The sequence below is a fragment of the Eschrichtius robustus genome, chromosome 14 (genome assembly GCF_028021215.1).
Source record: "Eschrichtius robustus isolate mEscRob2 chromosome 14, mEscRob2.pri, whole genome shotgun sequence".
Classification (NCBI taxonomy): domain Eukaryota; kingdom Metazoa; phylum Chordata; class Mammalia; order Artiodactyla; family Eschrichtiidae; genus Eschrichtius; species Eschrichtius robustus.
The window spans coordinates 42,855,841-42,872,315 of NC_090837.1; the positions used below are offsets into that span (position 1 = coordinate 42,855,841).

Consider the following 16,475-nt stretch of genomic DNA (forward strand, 5'->3'; position numbering starts at 1 on the left):
GAGATGTTCTGCTCACAGCTGGAAAAATGGAGCTGAAGTTGGGTTGAGAAGAGTAGGCTAAGGATACTGAAAATGTAAGACAGGGTGAATATAGAGACTGGGAAAAACACTAAGCCAAGGATTGATACCTGGGGCAAAGAAAGATGAGAAACAAGTAAAAAATAAAGGAGGAATCACTGAAAATGTAAGAGGAACAAAATAGTACAGTAATATAGAAGCTAAAGAAGACCACTTAAGAATGAAGACAGGAACAGGTGTCAAATGCTACAGTGAAGTCGAGGAAGATCCAGATAGTTGCTCCATGAGCCATAAGGACCAGGTCTGTTTTACTCATCTAGGACATAATATAGTATCCAGCACACACAGAAAATTAATAAATATTTGTTGAATTAGGGAGTAAAGGACCACTTTTCAACAGTTAACCTGTGGATGTGAAGGAGCCTACGTTTTATCTGCTCAGGGATCTTGTCCTTAGATACTCACTAGTCAACACTTATTTTACTTTTAAAATTTAGATAAAACTTCTGCCTAATCCTTTGATTTAGTTCTAGTGTATTTTTCTTAGTATTACTTATCTGTCCATACTTTTTTTTTTTTATTAAATTAATTAATTTATGTTTGGCTGCATTGGGTCTCCGTTGCTGTGCACGGGCTTTCTCTAGTTGCGGCGAGCGGGGGCTACTCTTTGTTATGGTGGGCAGGCTTCTCATTGCAGTGGCTTCTCTTGTTGCGGAGCACAGGCTCTAGGCGTGCAGGCTTCAGTAGTTGCAGTACAAGGGCTCAGCAACTGTGGTGCACGGGCTTAGCTGCTCCGCGGCATGTGTGATCTTCCCGGACCAGGGCTCAAACCCGTGTCCCCTGCACTGGCAGGCAGATTCTTAACCACTGCGCCACCAGGGAAGTCCTGTCCATAATTTTAAGCCTCTTATATCTCGTTTATTTTTTCCACTTAACTAGAACGTGTCAGTACAGGGGGTTGTAGACTTAAGAGAGCATCGATGAGCGAGCTGCTTATGCCTTAGAGTCTAATCAGCACTGCGTACGCGTTGTTTCTCAAACCAGATCATCCCCGCTGGTCCTGGAACCCTAACATTAAAAAGTAACCTATTTTAGGTAGCTTAAGCGGTGAAGAGATCAGATTCTCCTCACTAGAAAGTCATCAGACAAACCTGAAATCAATTAAAAAAAACCTGCCAACATAATAAATCATTTTAATAATAATTTAGAGTATGTATGAGAAGATTCATAGAACAATGACTGTGGCACAGATTATTAAGTCTGAGAAATTTACTGATAAAAAGAAGGTAACACTAGGTTCAAGAGAATACAGTCATCTTAGGATGAGATACACTTACAGATATCTGAAGGTAGTAGAAGGGAAGATAACAGGGGAGAAAGAAAGATGATTAATATCTGAGATAATGGATATGTGTATGGAAGGAGGCAACAGAGACAGGTGGTGAGTGTGAGCTTAAAGAGAAGGGATATCGTGCATGTGAGGGGAGTGGGGTGCACATGCTGGAGTGCAGACGAGAGCCAGGAAGAGCACTGCCTCAGATGGACTCCACATTTCAACAGGTCAAAGCAGAGTCCTGAACAGTAAACGTGAGGGATATCAGAGAAATTAAGGGCTTCAGAACACGGAATAACGTTTGGGATAGCGAAGGGGAAGTATGCCTGGGGGGTAAAGCCCAGGGAGAGACTATGAATGAACGAACATGAACGAATGCTGGCGCATAGAGATACGCCATGTTTCGTAGGCTACAGCAACGATGATTAACTGTGTCAGTGTTCTATGAAGAAGACTCAAGAGTAAGTAACCACTTTTTTTCGGTTAATACTATAAACAAGAGGCGGGAAAAATGAATCTTCAGCTGAGAAACGTGCAACCTAATCGAGAGTGAGCAAACAACAGGGCAGTCCCGGCTGCCCGGGTAACTCACCTGGTCATACCCGTAAGGCCTCTGCTGCGGGGGCTGGGGTGGCCCAGGCTGGGCTGGTCTGTAACCTCCGTACTGCTGCCCTTGCCCCTGCGGGTAGTTAGGGTACTGTGGACCTGGACCACCCTGCGAAGGACCTGTAAAATAATCAGCACACACAAGAGCCCAGAAGAAAAACAGTTAAGTCCCTAGAATTGCAGAAGCGGTTTAAGATTAGGTGTTACCATATTCCCTTGCAGTCTGGTATCTCGATTTGTCTTGAATGCGTTTTGAAATACATTCCAAAAGTTATAAGAAGTAAAAATACTGTTAAGGACACTACCATGTACCAAGATGCTCTGATTCAGTATAACTTGTGCTATGTGTTAGCCATTAAGATTTTATATGTCAAAGTGAGTAAAAGAGACTCAGGAGTTGTAAAGCAGGTTAACTCCATGATGTTAAGGAAATTCATCAATACCTCTACTAGGAAGTTAACCAGTATAATAAGCAAGCGGTGAAAAGAAAAGGCAAGGAGCAGACTCAAATTGAAATACTGAAGTAATTTCTGAATAAAGTTTGGAAATCAGTGATAGTTACAGCTGTATAACTCTAAGATTTATACTTGCAATAACTAAAAGAATCACAAAGAATGATTTTACATGTAAATTCTAGATTTGCATTTGCAATCACCAAAAGAAAGCTTTATGTTCCGCACTGACAAACTCATTATCACAATATTTTCAAACAGAAACTAAAGAAGACTTGAAAAGCCACAGGCTGTATGTGGAAAAAACATGATTCAAAAGTTACACTCTGTGTACCCATCACCTTTAATACTTAACCCATATAAATGAATGATTTCAACTTCCAGAGGTGACAAGGGACTAATTTGGCTTGCCAAACAAATACGTCTATTTCATAAACTCTACTCCTGTCTATTGTAAAGAATGCTTTATAAAGCATAAGCTGAAAAGCTTTGATACTTAAATGTTTTCTATCACAGCCATTCAAATCCTGTCATAAAAAAACACTGCAGAGAAAGATGTCAAAGAGAAAAAGAAATTTTCAAGCTTAAATTCCACCAGTCTATTATTTTGTTTAGTTAGTTATTATGCATCCATTAAAACTCTGTATTTTTTATTAGAAGCAAGTCTGACAGCTGAAACCTATAGATAAGCAAAACGGGAATGTCTCCTTTAGGGTGCCCAACGATGTCTGACAAAACAGCATTTAACTACTTAAGCCAAAATCACTAAATTTCTTTTACTCTCTCTTTCCACTGAAAATAATATTTCTCTTAAATCAATAAACTTACCTGACTGATCCACGTAATATTTGTTTCCATGCAAACACAATAAAACCAGAATACTCTATTTATTCAATGTACAAATATTTAATGGTCATGAAATGGAAATGCCATTTGAGAGGAGCAAGAAAGTCCCTTTGTAAAGACAAGAAATACATGGAACATTTCTAGTCATAGTTGGAATTTGGGAACCAGAAATGATCATTTTGGGGAAAATTCCTGACACCCAATACCTGGCTGAATTCCAGTGCTTCTGTCGAAGGTGCAAGAGAATTTCAGCCTGATCCTGGTTCTTAGATTTGCTATCACAGGTGGAAAGAGGTGCCCATAATAACAGCAGAGTTTAAACCAATGAATAAAAATAATAAGACATTACTAATGTTAAAAAAAGAGGCCATGTTAGCAAGAGATGATGTCAGATTAAGCAGCTACTTCTCCTATCGTAGGAATCATATTTTCCTATATCTAAAGTAGTTATTATAGAAGCCGAAAATTTAAGACTGAGATATCAGGTCTGCATTATTCCCCCCCTCCCTATCTAATAGTCAGATAGCCAACTAGTAGACATTATAGTGAGTATATAATAAGAAAAGATGGCTATACTTCTCCCAAAGTGTAAGATACATACCTGCAATAAATATACTCCTATGAATGTGTATACTGCTATTTTAACAGAGAATGACAAAGACATTTTCTTTACGCATTCCAAATAGATCTCACTTGTACACTAAAAGATCAATGTTACTTTTCATGGTAACAGTCATTAGTTTTAGAAACAAATTTGCCAAGCGGATTATGTAGATGTTGTTAATAATCACCCAACTCATCAGTTTTCCAAGCACATAGAAAGCTATTGGCTGCTTGTGGATGCCGAATAGGTTTAAGAATTCATTAAGGATTTCACTTTGAGTGACTACATACCGTACCTTTGGTCAATGAACCATCTCTAGTTTATGTTTCTTTTTAAATGGATTACTAGTTTAAGAACAACACTTCGAATATAAACACTCCAGTAACAGGCTAAGCTAAAACTGTGAATTTTCAGAAATAATTCTTAGAAAAATAAACATTAAATATCCACTTCCATATTATGAAAGAGTAATCATCACATTTTTTGGTGACAAGAATAAATTGCAGTAAGCCATTACCGTAGCCCTGCTGCTGTCCTGGATAGCCCTGCTGCCCTGGGTACTGCTGCTGCTGGGGTGGATATCCCTGTTGGGGAGGTGGTCCTTGGTAAGCATCTTGCTGTTGGCCATACTGTGAATTCCCTACAGGATAATTGGAGAAGAGGAAAAAAAAAAAAACTGAGAAGTTTGCTTAATTAACTTTTTTCCTCTAAGATGCATAGCCAACAACACAAGAACAAAATAAAATGCCATATTGATTTTTAAAAGTTAACAAAACAAAGAAAAAACTCAAACCAAACAGAAGGATTTCGGCCAAACAAACTGCAGTTAAAGCCAATTGTGCAAGGTTGAACTGCAGCATTTTCAGCGTCTCTGCCATACGAGCATTACATTTACTGGAACATCACAGTCATAAGATCATGACTATGCTAAATAAAATAAAAAAGACAAAATTAAAGACAGCTACAAGAGCACACACTAGCTACACAAGATCAGCAAGCTGTTTCCTAAAGGCACTAAACTTATATGTAAAATTATACATATGTAAACACACACAAGAAAAAAAAATTGGATTGATGGATTTATGTTCAAATAGAAAATTTCCACTGAGGAAAAAATTATTTTAAAATGTTTTAGTCTTTTTATTGTTGTTAGAAATGGCAAGTCATGGTTATACATTTTAAATATTTGTAAGGAAATTATTTTGATTGTTCTAGGCTCCCTGCAACTTTCAAGACAGCCAGCAACTAGTATTCTACGAGAGCTTTGCGTGGGTAGAAGTTGTCTTATGCAAGAATTTTCGTTCCTGTAGAAGGGGATATATATGTGTATGTGTGTGAAGGTATATAGATACCTCCTTCGTAGTAATGTTGTGAGGAATCCTCATAAGGCCTATCGTAGCCTTGTTCAGGATACGACGGTTGCTGATAACCGTAATCATTATGACCTACATCAATTCGACAAGAGACAGGAAGAAACGTTAATGGCCACTGAGTGAAAACCCTAAATATATTTAAACTTTCAGATAAAATTGAAAAAAAGAAAAAGAAATGGAAATACATAAAAAATAATTTCAATTGCATTAGCCAAATATTTACCAAATGTGATTGTTTTCATATTGAGGTAACGTGCAAATTTTTTTTTAAGCAAAAAACAGTTTTAGAAACATTACACTTAGTCTTAACTCTGATAATCCTCATCAAGGAGGGAAAAAAAAACTTTATCTTCAATTTAAAAAAAAAAAAAGAAAATGAAAGCATTTAGGACTTTCACATGTAAATAACTTGAATTAAATTAGAACGAACAAAGGAAGCAATTATATTTTGTCAAACACCTGTTCTGCTGGTCGCCAATTCCACAGCATATGCTAAAACAATGCAAAATATAAAAGAGCTCCATAAGTTTTTTTCCCCTAAAAGAAACTGAAACAAATTTTTCACATTTTCTTTTAACTTGCTTAAAGTATATGTATCTCAAAGTATTTTCAGATGCAAAAATATATTGCTTAATCCTGCCATTCTAGGAGCCTTTAGAAAATATTTCTAGAGTATCACAAACGTACACCTTCATAAAATTAATACTGTGTTAAGTGCTAGAGTACACCTTTAATTTTAAGGCACGATAAATTTACACCTGCAAGATGACTAGACTTTTAATGAAATCAATACTCTATAGTCCTTTTAACTAAGCTGCTCAAAGAAATCGCAGGAAATAACTTTTCAGTTAGCTAAAATCTGAACTAAATTTTAGAAAAATACCTAATTAAGTAAGGAGGAATATAGTTATGAATAAATGTAATACTCATTGCTCTAGTATTCCAATGTTCCCAAACCACCTCATAAATATCTATATTATGGATTGGCAAACTATGGTCGTCTGCAGTCTAAACACAGCCAGTGGCCTGTTTTTGTAAAGAAAGTTTCACCGGAACACAGTCATATCCATTCATATTTTCTATAGCTGTTTTCATGCTACCACAAGAGTTCAGTAGTTTAGACTGCGACCACATGATTTGCAAAGACGAAAATATTTATTTCCTGGCCCTTTACAGAAAATAGTTTGCCAACCCCTAATCTACATATTTATTGACATAGTATCTGAACATAATAACAAAATATCCAATGCTGTTTAAGAAAATTAATTGTTGTTATAAATGGAATAAATACTCTATGTAAATGTCAGACAAATATATTAATACACAGCTATTCAAAAATGATACCACTGAAATTTTAAAATTCCATTATGTAATAAAATGAATTATTTATAGCAACCTTGAAGTTCTGCTATTTACAAAAATAACATCTCTATTTTGAATAGAAAGTTCATATTTATAACAATACAAATTTCACATTTCAGGAAACACTCAGGACCAAAATAACAGTGTTAAGTTCAACTCAATTACTTAAAATGTATTTTTAAAATTAAACAAAACAATCATTTATTTTCAGCAGACTTCCTAATGTATAATATTTAACAACCTAGAGTTCATTTCTTTAAAATATCTATAGTCTATAAATGTAACTAAAGTCTTTCATTAAAAAAAAACTTAATATAATGTCTACATGTGAAAGGAAAAAGAAAAAAAACCCCAACATTCTAAATAATTCAGGGCAAGTAAAACATTAAAAAAAAATGTTGTTTTCTAACCAGAATTATCCATACATATCACTGCCACTAACAAACATGTATTTTGTGTGCAAAATTCTACAGGTGAGTGTTTGCTCTGCCTGTGTAAGCAGAATCTTTGCAGGAAAAAATCAGCGTCCTTATACCACTTATGCTTTATACATTGATAAAAAGTGGTGGACAAAATTATTTTTTAAATACACCAAATTATATCTTCTTGCTAGCTTACATTAGCTTCTAGTCAAATGGTCCCAACGCTTTAGCTTGAAGTTCTTAGTTTGCCCAAGTTTTCTGTTTAAGTAGTTTACCTTAAATACATCAAGGGAGCTTAATATAAATGAAGATTTTGGCAAGTCCTTCCAAACAAGAAAAATCTAACCACCTCTATTTGATCAATTTTATATGTTTGTATTATTTTTTCTTCAACATTGTATCATAAAGTTTTCAAACATACAGGAAAACAAAGAACTGTATGATGAAAGCCTGCTTGTATGCTTGTATTACTACTAAGCACAGTACATCTTTTACTGACCACTTTTTCACAAGCCACCTTCCCACTAAAAAATAAACATACCACTAAACTAAATAACTAAAGTTAAAATCTGGTTTCCAAATGCCTTTCTATTCTACTAACTCTATTATAAACAGCTATATTATGGATGTGATTCCGTCTCTGAAATCTTTCTCAAGTACAAATGCTAATGTATATAAAAACATAGTTCTGTCCTTTGAGACATATGCAACATTAACTAACATGATGAAATTTGGAAGAATACTCAAAACTATATTCTCTTCGTATTTATACAATGCATAAAAGTAAACCAGTGGGTGAACTTTAACGGTATATGAATTACCTCAATAAAGCTTTTATTTAAAAAAGTAAATCAGTAACACTTGCTTTGGTTCAAATGAACAATTCCAAATATAAAAGGATCCTCTTTCATATAAGAAAGGATTCCAATGACAGAACATGATTCCTGATGGTACTAATATGGAATAACCAAACAAAATATACTTTAAAATAGATTATAAACTAATGCTACCATTGATGCTTTAGATTACTGAAGTGTTTCTAAATTTGGAAGAAACACATTGTTAGTTTCTTCATTCTGATTAGAATGTTTTGAGTAGCTACCCACATTAATACTGGGCAGGGATAGAAAATGGGAAAGTTAACATTAGGAGAGATTACCATCAGGGTAATATTGCTGGTTCATGCCTTCTGGAGGACCTTGTCCACCATGACTGTACTGGTCCCCATAATAGTCTTCCTGGCCTGAGTACTGCTGTGGTGGGCCTGAAAAACCACAACCAGTCAAGATGTAAATAATTTGTTCTCCAGGTCATTCAAAGGCTTTCCGTCTAATCTGGTGTTATGAGAGATGATTTCTCAGCTGTAGGTTCCCCTCCCATGCTTTGGCATTTCAGATACTTTTGACTATTCGTATACACACACATACATAAACACACAGCAACACCACACACCACGTTTCACAAAAATTAATGTTAAGACCATACATGCAATATCAAACAATACCAACTCAAAAAAACAAACATTAACTTCCTAAAAAGAGATTCATACTGGAAGAAAATTAATTTCCTCTTTATTTTGATATTAGAGCAGTTTGAAATAAATTAGGGTTTGTTTCTGACCATATATTTAGTAACCTCTCAAAAACAAAACAGTATTTTCTGCTGTAAGTTAGTAAGCTTTCGATATAAAATTTTGACGTAAACTTTTCCCAGAAAAGAGTAAGTAAAAGAAGGCTATAAACCAGGAAGTTCATATCCACTTTCTGTGACCCTTTGTACCTGCTATACCCACTGCCTTTTAAGAAAAATAATAAAATATGATTTTTAAAAATCAAGAAACAAAAAGCTCTGACTTTGCCTGTATGAAAAGTTCATTAAAATTTAAAGCCTTTCAACTACTGTTAAAAACTTTCCAAATGGAATCGTACCCTGTTGCGGTGGCCTATAGGGAGGAATCTGTCTCTGTGCCATCATATGGTTGCCCTGGTTAACTTGACCCATCATTCCCATAGGCGGCTGCTGGCCTTGGTAATGCTGCCCACCTCCCTGAGGCATGTTGTACTGTTGAGAAGGAGGCTGCTGGTGCATCATTGGACCTGAAAACAGACAAAACATTATGCACGTAATTTTTTGCATATAATTTTAACATCTTAAGAGAAATACAAAAATCTTTTGTTATCATATAATCCCTAAACTATATAATTTATTGCAAGATAAACTGACTTCAAGTAATAAAAACAAATCTTTGAACTACAGTTCACATGCCTAAAATAATCTGCAAACAAGGGAAAAAGTAATCCATGGTAGCTGATTCGAATTCCACTGGAGGAATACTGTAACAATTTCTAAAAAACAGAGTGGATACGATATATGAACATCCTGAATGTATATAATTTTTTATTACGTACTATATAGTATTTATCTATGCAGTCTTTCTAGGAAAGATAGAATCCTTACGCTACATAAGAAAATATGCCAAAACAAAGTAAACCACAAAATCACACAGCTAATCAGTAGTCGAACTAACGGAAAGAAATCTAATTTCAGTGTATCCATTTTTTTTTTCCTTTTGCAATGCCCAGTTCATTATATAATGGTAGACAGGGAAACTACAAACACATTTATAAATATACTCCTTATATTGGTGGAATTTCATAAACAATTTTAAAACAAAAATTCAAGGGTCTTCTTTCCTTTTTCCAACTTTAAGATTCATAAACTAAAAAGGTCTTCCTGAAATCAAAAGGCTATACAATGCTTCTTAATAAGCTCTAACACACACATACACAATCAAAAACACCTAGGCAGAGAACTACAATAAGCCATAGACTTAGAAATCAGAACTATGCGGTTTCCAAAGTGAGTAATACCGAGGTAGCCCAACTACCACCGCTCCAGTTATCACATTGGCAACAGTAAAAATGTATCACATGATATAATAAACAATGGCCATCAAGTTCTGTGTTGTCATGTAAACATGTAAGCAGCTCCTCAGAGGCTCACCAGGCTAAGTTATGGTGTGGGGAGCTCATCATTCTACCATTATAACCGTTACTGCCTGAGAAGTATGTATGAGTCATCCCCCAGTTTACTGCCTAAATAGCTACATACTCCCCCCCCCTTTACTGACTTGGGGAAAATTTAAGAAGAAAGTACAAAAGGCAAAGAACTAGAAAACTTTTACAGGCAAAACTGCCCAGATGAGCCAAAAGCTCATTATTTATATAAACATTCAAAACAAAACATGCCCACCTCTACAAATATGTTGCTGACCTACAACAGCAGCAACAATGTAAGCAGAAAGAACTCACTCTTTGCCAGTTTGAAGAACTGGTTATCTAAAGAAGCATTTTATCAGAGCTAACTTTTTCTCCTACTTGCCTTCTTCTGTTCTTCTACGTCTTTTCAAATTCCTTTTTCCTTCTAATTTTGTCATAAATATAAACCTTTCAAAGGTTACTCTGGGACTTTTTTTTTCAACAATAAACTCTTAATAGTAGGGATAAGGTGGCTCAGTGGAGAGTGGAAGGGAAGAGAGCCTGACACAGAACGCACTTAACACTACCAGACACGCTTTCACACTTATTTAATGTAAATCACTAACAACTACCAAAGGTAAGGATCCTAATTTTCAAGTTTTTAGCCAAAGAATCCAAAGATAAAGATCATATAAGCTAATAGATATCAACTGGGAATCAGGCAAAACTCAAGTTTGATTTCAAAAGCACATTTATTCTACTGTTCTTCACTGCCTCTACTGAAGCTATAGCAAATGTAGTAGTTCAGAAACAAATTATGCAATTTAAAAAGTTCCAAAACACTAACTACTTTAACTGAGGTTACAATTTTTAAAATGTATTCTGTATATAATAAAGTACTGAATACTAGCATTCATAATGTAGTAGGCAGCATGATTGGCCATTTATAGAATTCAGTTTTAGTAAATAAGGTTTTGCCTTGTCTTTCTTCTCCATCACTGATTAAAGACCTCTGGTCTTAACAGAAGATAACTATAAAATTAAAGCATATAACATGCACTGGAAGCAAAATTAAAAATAAAGGAGAAAGAAAGCAAAAACACAATAGCTGGGGGAAAATCCAAAAGGATACAATAACAACAAAATTCCAAGCTCTGCTGTAAAGGAGGAAAGTAATTCTAGTTTAAGCCCTAGATAGAAAAGACCATGCCACTTGTGCTTTATCTTTGGGGACTGTCAGCACTTCCAATCCCAAAGAGCTCAATTACCACCCTTCTTTTATTCTCTGTCACTTCTCTCCCTCTAAGGATCCCTGACATCATTCAAGATCAAGCCTAAAACGGCAGAGAATGGAGGAGGAGAGCACTGCTAAAACATGGTACTTTTCACCTTTTCCCTTAAAGGCTTATCCATTAAAAAAAAATTACGACTTCAATTCTGATTGTTTAGGAAGCATATTATTTTTCTTATGATTATGAAATATGCTACACTGGCAAATAAATGTATGTTATCCCTTGCGATACTAATGGAAATAAGAGAGCTAAATCTCAAAAGGTTACCCCCAAAATAAGTTCTAAAAATTTGTGCTACAGAGTGAAGATTATAAAATAAGTCTATTAAAATCATTTTCTACAAACCGTGACCTCACACGTTACTGTATGCTTAAAGGTTACTCTTTATCTTTTACATAAATCATTCTGATGCTAAGATGAACTAAAAAGTGTGATACAAAGATCCTACTAATGTCTTAATTATCTATAATATGCTTTTGTAAAAGTGTTTTAAAAGGACATGTAACAAAGGTACATCACCACATTCTTTCTTTCCATTTTGAGCTTCACACCCTAACAGATATTCTATGGAAACAATGTCCTATATCTTAAACACATGTAAAATATTCCCAAATCACCATATTTTACATTATTGGAATTCTTTGCTCCAATGAGACAGTTAATACGTAGTTTTGTCTCAAGTTACTCGTTCAAAAAGAAGAATTTTTTTAAGACTCAACTATAAAGATAACAATAAGCTTTGCACAGCAACGGAGACCCAACGCAGCCAAAAATAAAATAAAATAAATTAATTTAAAAAAATAAGGTTTAAATAATCTGTGAAGAATTTAGAACTACATAATTTTAAAAATTCTATATACATATAAATATATACATACATGCATATATATTCATATCTTGAGATGCAAACCAACACACTAAAACTCTGTAAATCATGCCATTAATCTATGAATTATTTTAAGTGAAGGTTAAAAATGACAGCTAACAGTTAATGAGCACTTATTACGGGCCAAGCATTAAGCTAAGAGCTTTTTTTTTTCTTGTTGCGGAGCACGGGCTCTAGGCGCGCAGGCTTCAGTAGTTGTGGCACATGGGCTCAGTAGTTGTGGCTCACGGGCTCTAGAGCGCAGGCTCAGTAGTTGTGGCGCACGGGCTTAGCTGCTCCGCGGCATGTGGGATCTTCCCGGACCAGGGCTCGAACCCGTGTCCCCTGCACTGGCAGGCGGATTCTTAACCGCTGCGCCACCAGGGAAGCCCAAGTTAAGAGCTTTATGTCTATTATTTATCCTCCTCAAACCCTATGAAACACGTAGTATTGTTATCAACTTCACTTTACAAGTAAGAAAACTTAAGGCATACAAGCATTAAGAACCTTACCTAAAGTTGCATAGCTAGGAAACGGTGGTGAGAACTCTAAAGCCATGCTCTTAACCATTATGTGTACCTCTTCTTCGAAGTCAAATCATACTTCTCCCATGTTAATATCTCCCAGGAAAACAGTTCTATGTAACGTCATCACTCTAATAATAAAATCCTAGAATACAAGAAGTTTCTTCACTTCATCTATTATCTCTGTTATAGTGACCACGAAACCACGTAGATAATACCTACTCCAAGCCTATTTTCTTGTTCATATTTCATCATCTACTGCTCACATTTTACTACTTGTTCCTTAACCACATTCAGTCTCAAACTAAACCACTTACAGCTCTCATTTGAATGTATTACTAATGGTTTATTTGTAAGAAAAAAAATCCCTGTATTCCAGTAAATTCAATTAGCTCACCCACCTATTAAATAGCCACTTAAAGCGAAGAGGATTCTTTACTTACCAAAAACGTACATCTGTCCTCATCAAGAGTTTTAAGCAGTTCACAATAAGACATTTAGATATAACACCAAGGATAAAAGAACATGAGCCAAGTAACTAAGAAAATCCCAGCAGCTTAGTAAAGTCACTGTTAACTAGTACAAACTTAGCTGAATTTCCTAGAAACCAATGAAGAATTAGAACCATGATAGATTTTATCTAGTAAAAAGAACAGTTCATTAAGAGATACAAACTTTTCATAACATGAAGTTTTTAGAGAAATCTCATGAAAGTATTAAAACGTACTGAAACATAATAGTATCAATCAATAACTTTTGTTATTGTTAGTTTCTTCAGTAGCACAGACCATCCTTACATGTACTTCCTTACAGTAATTATTTCTTAAGGCTGTGATTTTCAACTGTGGGTGATTTTGTCCCCAGGGGACATTCAGTAAAGTTTGGAGCCATTTTTGGTTGTCGCAAGTGGTGTAGGGGGTTGCCACTGTCACCTAGTGGGTACAGGACAGAAATACTGCTAAATATCTCACGATGCACAGGACAGGCCCCGACAACAAAGAATTATGCGGCTCAAAATGTCAACAGTGCTGAGTTAAGAAGTCCTGGATTCTCAAGGGCATAATCCTAAATCACAGGCATCTCTACAAACTAGTCTGAGAATTAGATTATGTATTCAGTTTTCTGGTGATTGAAAATTGGAAAAGGGATGTGTCATGGCTTAATAAATCCAGCAAAGTGAAAAGCTAGGCAATTTCTTAGCCAACTTCTCTTAATAGTTTCAACTATACTATACAATAATATTAATTCGAAAACAAAGTCACTGTTAAACATCTATTGTAGACTGAAAGGCATTCCAAAAGCTCTAGATTTATGGGACACAAGTGACAATCTGTTGTGAAAGTAAGGTCCTATCTTGTCCAAGTAGAAAGCCATGGAGATGGGCTATATTAGAACATATAGCTTTGTGTCACTTAGCATGAAAGCTGAAAAGTTATGAACCATCAGGTACAGAAGAAATGATCCTGCCTAGAAAAAACTTCTGAGGGAATGGACTGTAAATAAGTATGAACTTGGAATGTTTGTAAAATGTAATTTCTAAAATTTACCCCTAGAGATTCTGATTTAGCAGGTATGGGGTGGAGCAGACAAATCTTGTTTTAACAACGACCCCAGATGATTCCGATCCCGGTAGTCTTAGGATCACACATTGAGCCAGAGGTGTAATGGAAAAAAAGTAACCAATTGTCCCCTTTTACCATAAAAGCAGCCAGATTATAGTTCATGCAAAATGGTTAAACTGGATTAGAACTGCATCCCATAAGGGCACCTAGGATGTTAGCTATAAAATGAATCCCAAGGAGTAAATGTTACAAATACGTCAAAACCCAGTGAATGATACACTTAAGATTGGTGCACTTCATTGCGTGTAAATATTACCTAAAGAAAAAACTATTAAAAGAAAAAAGAAAAATTTTTAAACGTTGAGCTCTAATGATATGCAGACTAAAGTATTCATGGGTAAAGTGTACTAATAATCTGCGAGTTACTCTGAAATGCACTTTGAAAAAGAAGATGCTATTAATGGATGAGTAGATGGATGGGCAGATAGACAGTTAAAAAATAATTCAACTAGAAAACGGGCAAAAGACACGAAGAGACATTTCACTGAAGAGGATATAGAGATGGCAAATAAGCACATGAAAAGATGTTCAGTATCAGCAGCCATTGGGGAGATGCAAATTAGGAACACAAGGAGATGCAGTCTACTACACATGTTTAGAACAGCCAAGATAAAAAAGAAAAAAACTGACAATACCAAATGCTGGCAAGGACTTGGAGAAAGCAGATCTCTCAGACATTGCTGGTGGGATGGTAAAATGGTAGTTACTTTGGTGATCACTTCGGCAGTTTCTAAAAAAACTGAATATATAACTTATCATATGACCCAGCAATAGCACTCCTGGTTATTTATCCCAGAGAAATGAAAACTAATGTCCAAACAAAAACATTATCATGTACATGACTGTTCAGAGCATCTTTATTTGTAAAAGCCAAAAACTGGAAACTGAAATGTCCCTCAATAGATGAATGGTTAAACAAACTGTGGTACAGCCGTAACATGGAATACTACTCAGCAACAAAAAGGAATGAACAACTGATACATGCAACAAGTTGAATAAATATTAATCATGCTGAGTAAAAAAAGCCAATCTCAAAAGGCTGCACACTGCATGATACCATTTATGTAGCATTCTGAAAATGACAAAATAATAGAAATGGAGAGAAGAGCAACAGTGGTTGCCAGGGCTTAAAGATGACTGCAAGGAGGATACACAGGATCTCTCTGTATTACCTCTGCAACTTCCTGTAAACCTATAATTATTTCAAAATAAAAAATATTTAAAAATGAGTCATAATGAAACTAAGTTTATAATCTGTTGAATAGAAATTCATCTGGATTCTGTCTCCCAAACCTGAAAGGTTTTGGTATAACTGACAATCATCTGTTTTCTCTGACAGTACCTGACAGGTTCCTTCTTTGGTTCATTCGTGGAATGACAGCCAATGGATGACAATACAACAGACAAGGATGCTAGTTCTCTAATTTGTTACAGCAGCGGGAAATCTAGCTAATCTATCAGTTAACAAATAGGATAAAACAGTGAACAAAACATGACACAGTTCCTGAATTCACAGAACTTGAAGAGTCTAGGGAAAGATAATTAAACAGATATTTACAAATAATTATGTAATTACAGGTACTCAAACTGTTGCTACAAAGAGCCTAAGTACAGGTTACTTACTATCCATAAGTGGACTGTACCCTGTCTGTGGAGTAATGTAAAACTTACAGTGCAAGATTATACAGGTGATTTTATTTAATGCTCTATGCTTCTCCTTCTTTTCCAAATTTTTCATATTAAATATTTTATAACCAGAAAAATGTCATTCAGTGGGGGAAAGATTACAATCTTGAAAAACCCATCCAATATAGGAATAATGATCAAATGTTTAAACAAAGCATCTAGTCTGAACTACAATGTAATGGTTGTGTATACCTAAACTGTAACAAAAAGAAACTTGCGATATTACCAATGTTGATTTACCAATTTTAACAGTGAAGAAAGATGAGTGTATGCACAATTCTTACTCATTCAAATCCACTATGGAGGTACACATGATATTTCTATGGAATAAAATATTTGAAATAATTCTTTCATTTGTAGATATTCTATGTTGTACTTGAAGTTCAGTATAATATCACAGTGCTTTTTTATATTGAAGATTTACTAAATTTATTAAACTGAGGATTCCTAAAGCTCCTGAACCTGGTTGGCGGGAGCTTTGGATCATGCCCA

The 16,475-nt window shown here is 35.2% G+C and overlaps 1 protein-coding gene across 2 annotated transcripts in view; it reads right to left on the reverse strand.

Annotated features, from left to right (window-relative positions):
- Nucleotides 1-16,475, reverse strand: part of SS18 (SS18 subunit of BAF chromatin remodeling complex) — a 74,725-nt gene that overhangs the window by 12,782 nt on the left and 45,468 nt on the right. The window contains exons 6-10 of one of the 2 annotated variants that reach the window (XM_068562553.1): nt 8,945-9,112; nt 8,176-8,280; nt 5,212-5,304; nt 4,377-4,499; nt 1,944-2,077 (exon numbers count right to left, since the gene is read on the reverse strand). In XM_068562553.1, coding sequence (XP_068418654.1) covers nt 1,944-2,077; nt 4,377-4,499; nt 5,212-5,304; nt 8,176-8,280; nt 8,945-9,112 — 623 coding nt within the window. The remainder of the gene's footprint in view (nt 1-1,943; nt 2,078-4,376; nt 4,500-5,211; nt 5,305-8,175; nt 8,281-8,944; nt 9,113-16,475) is intronic. The other variant, XM_068562554.1, reaches the window with a different exon arrangement.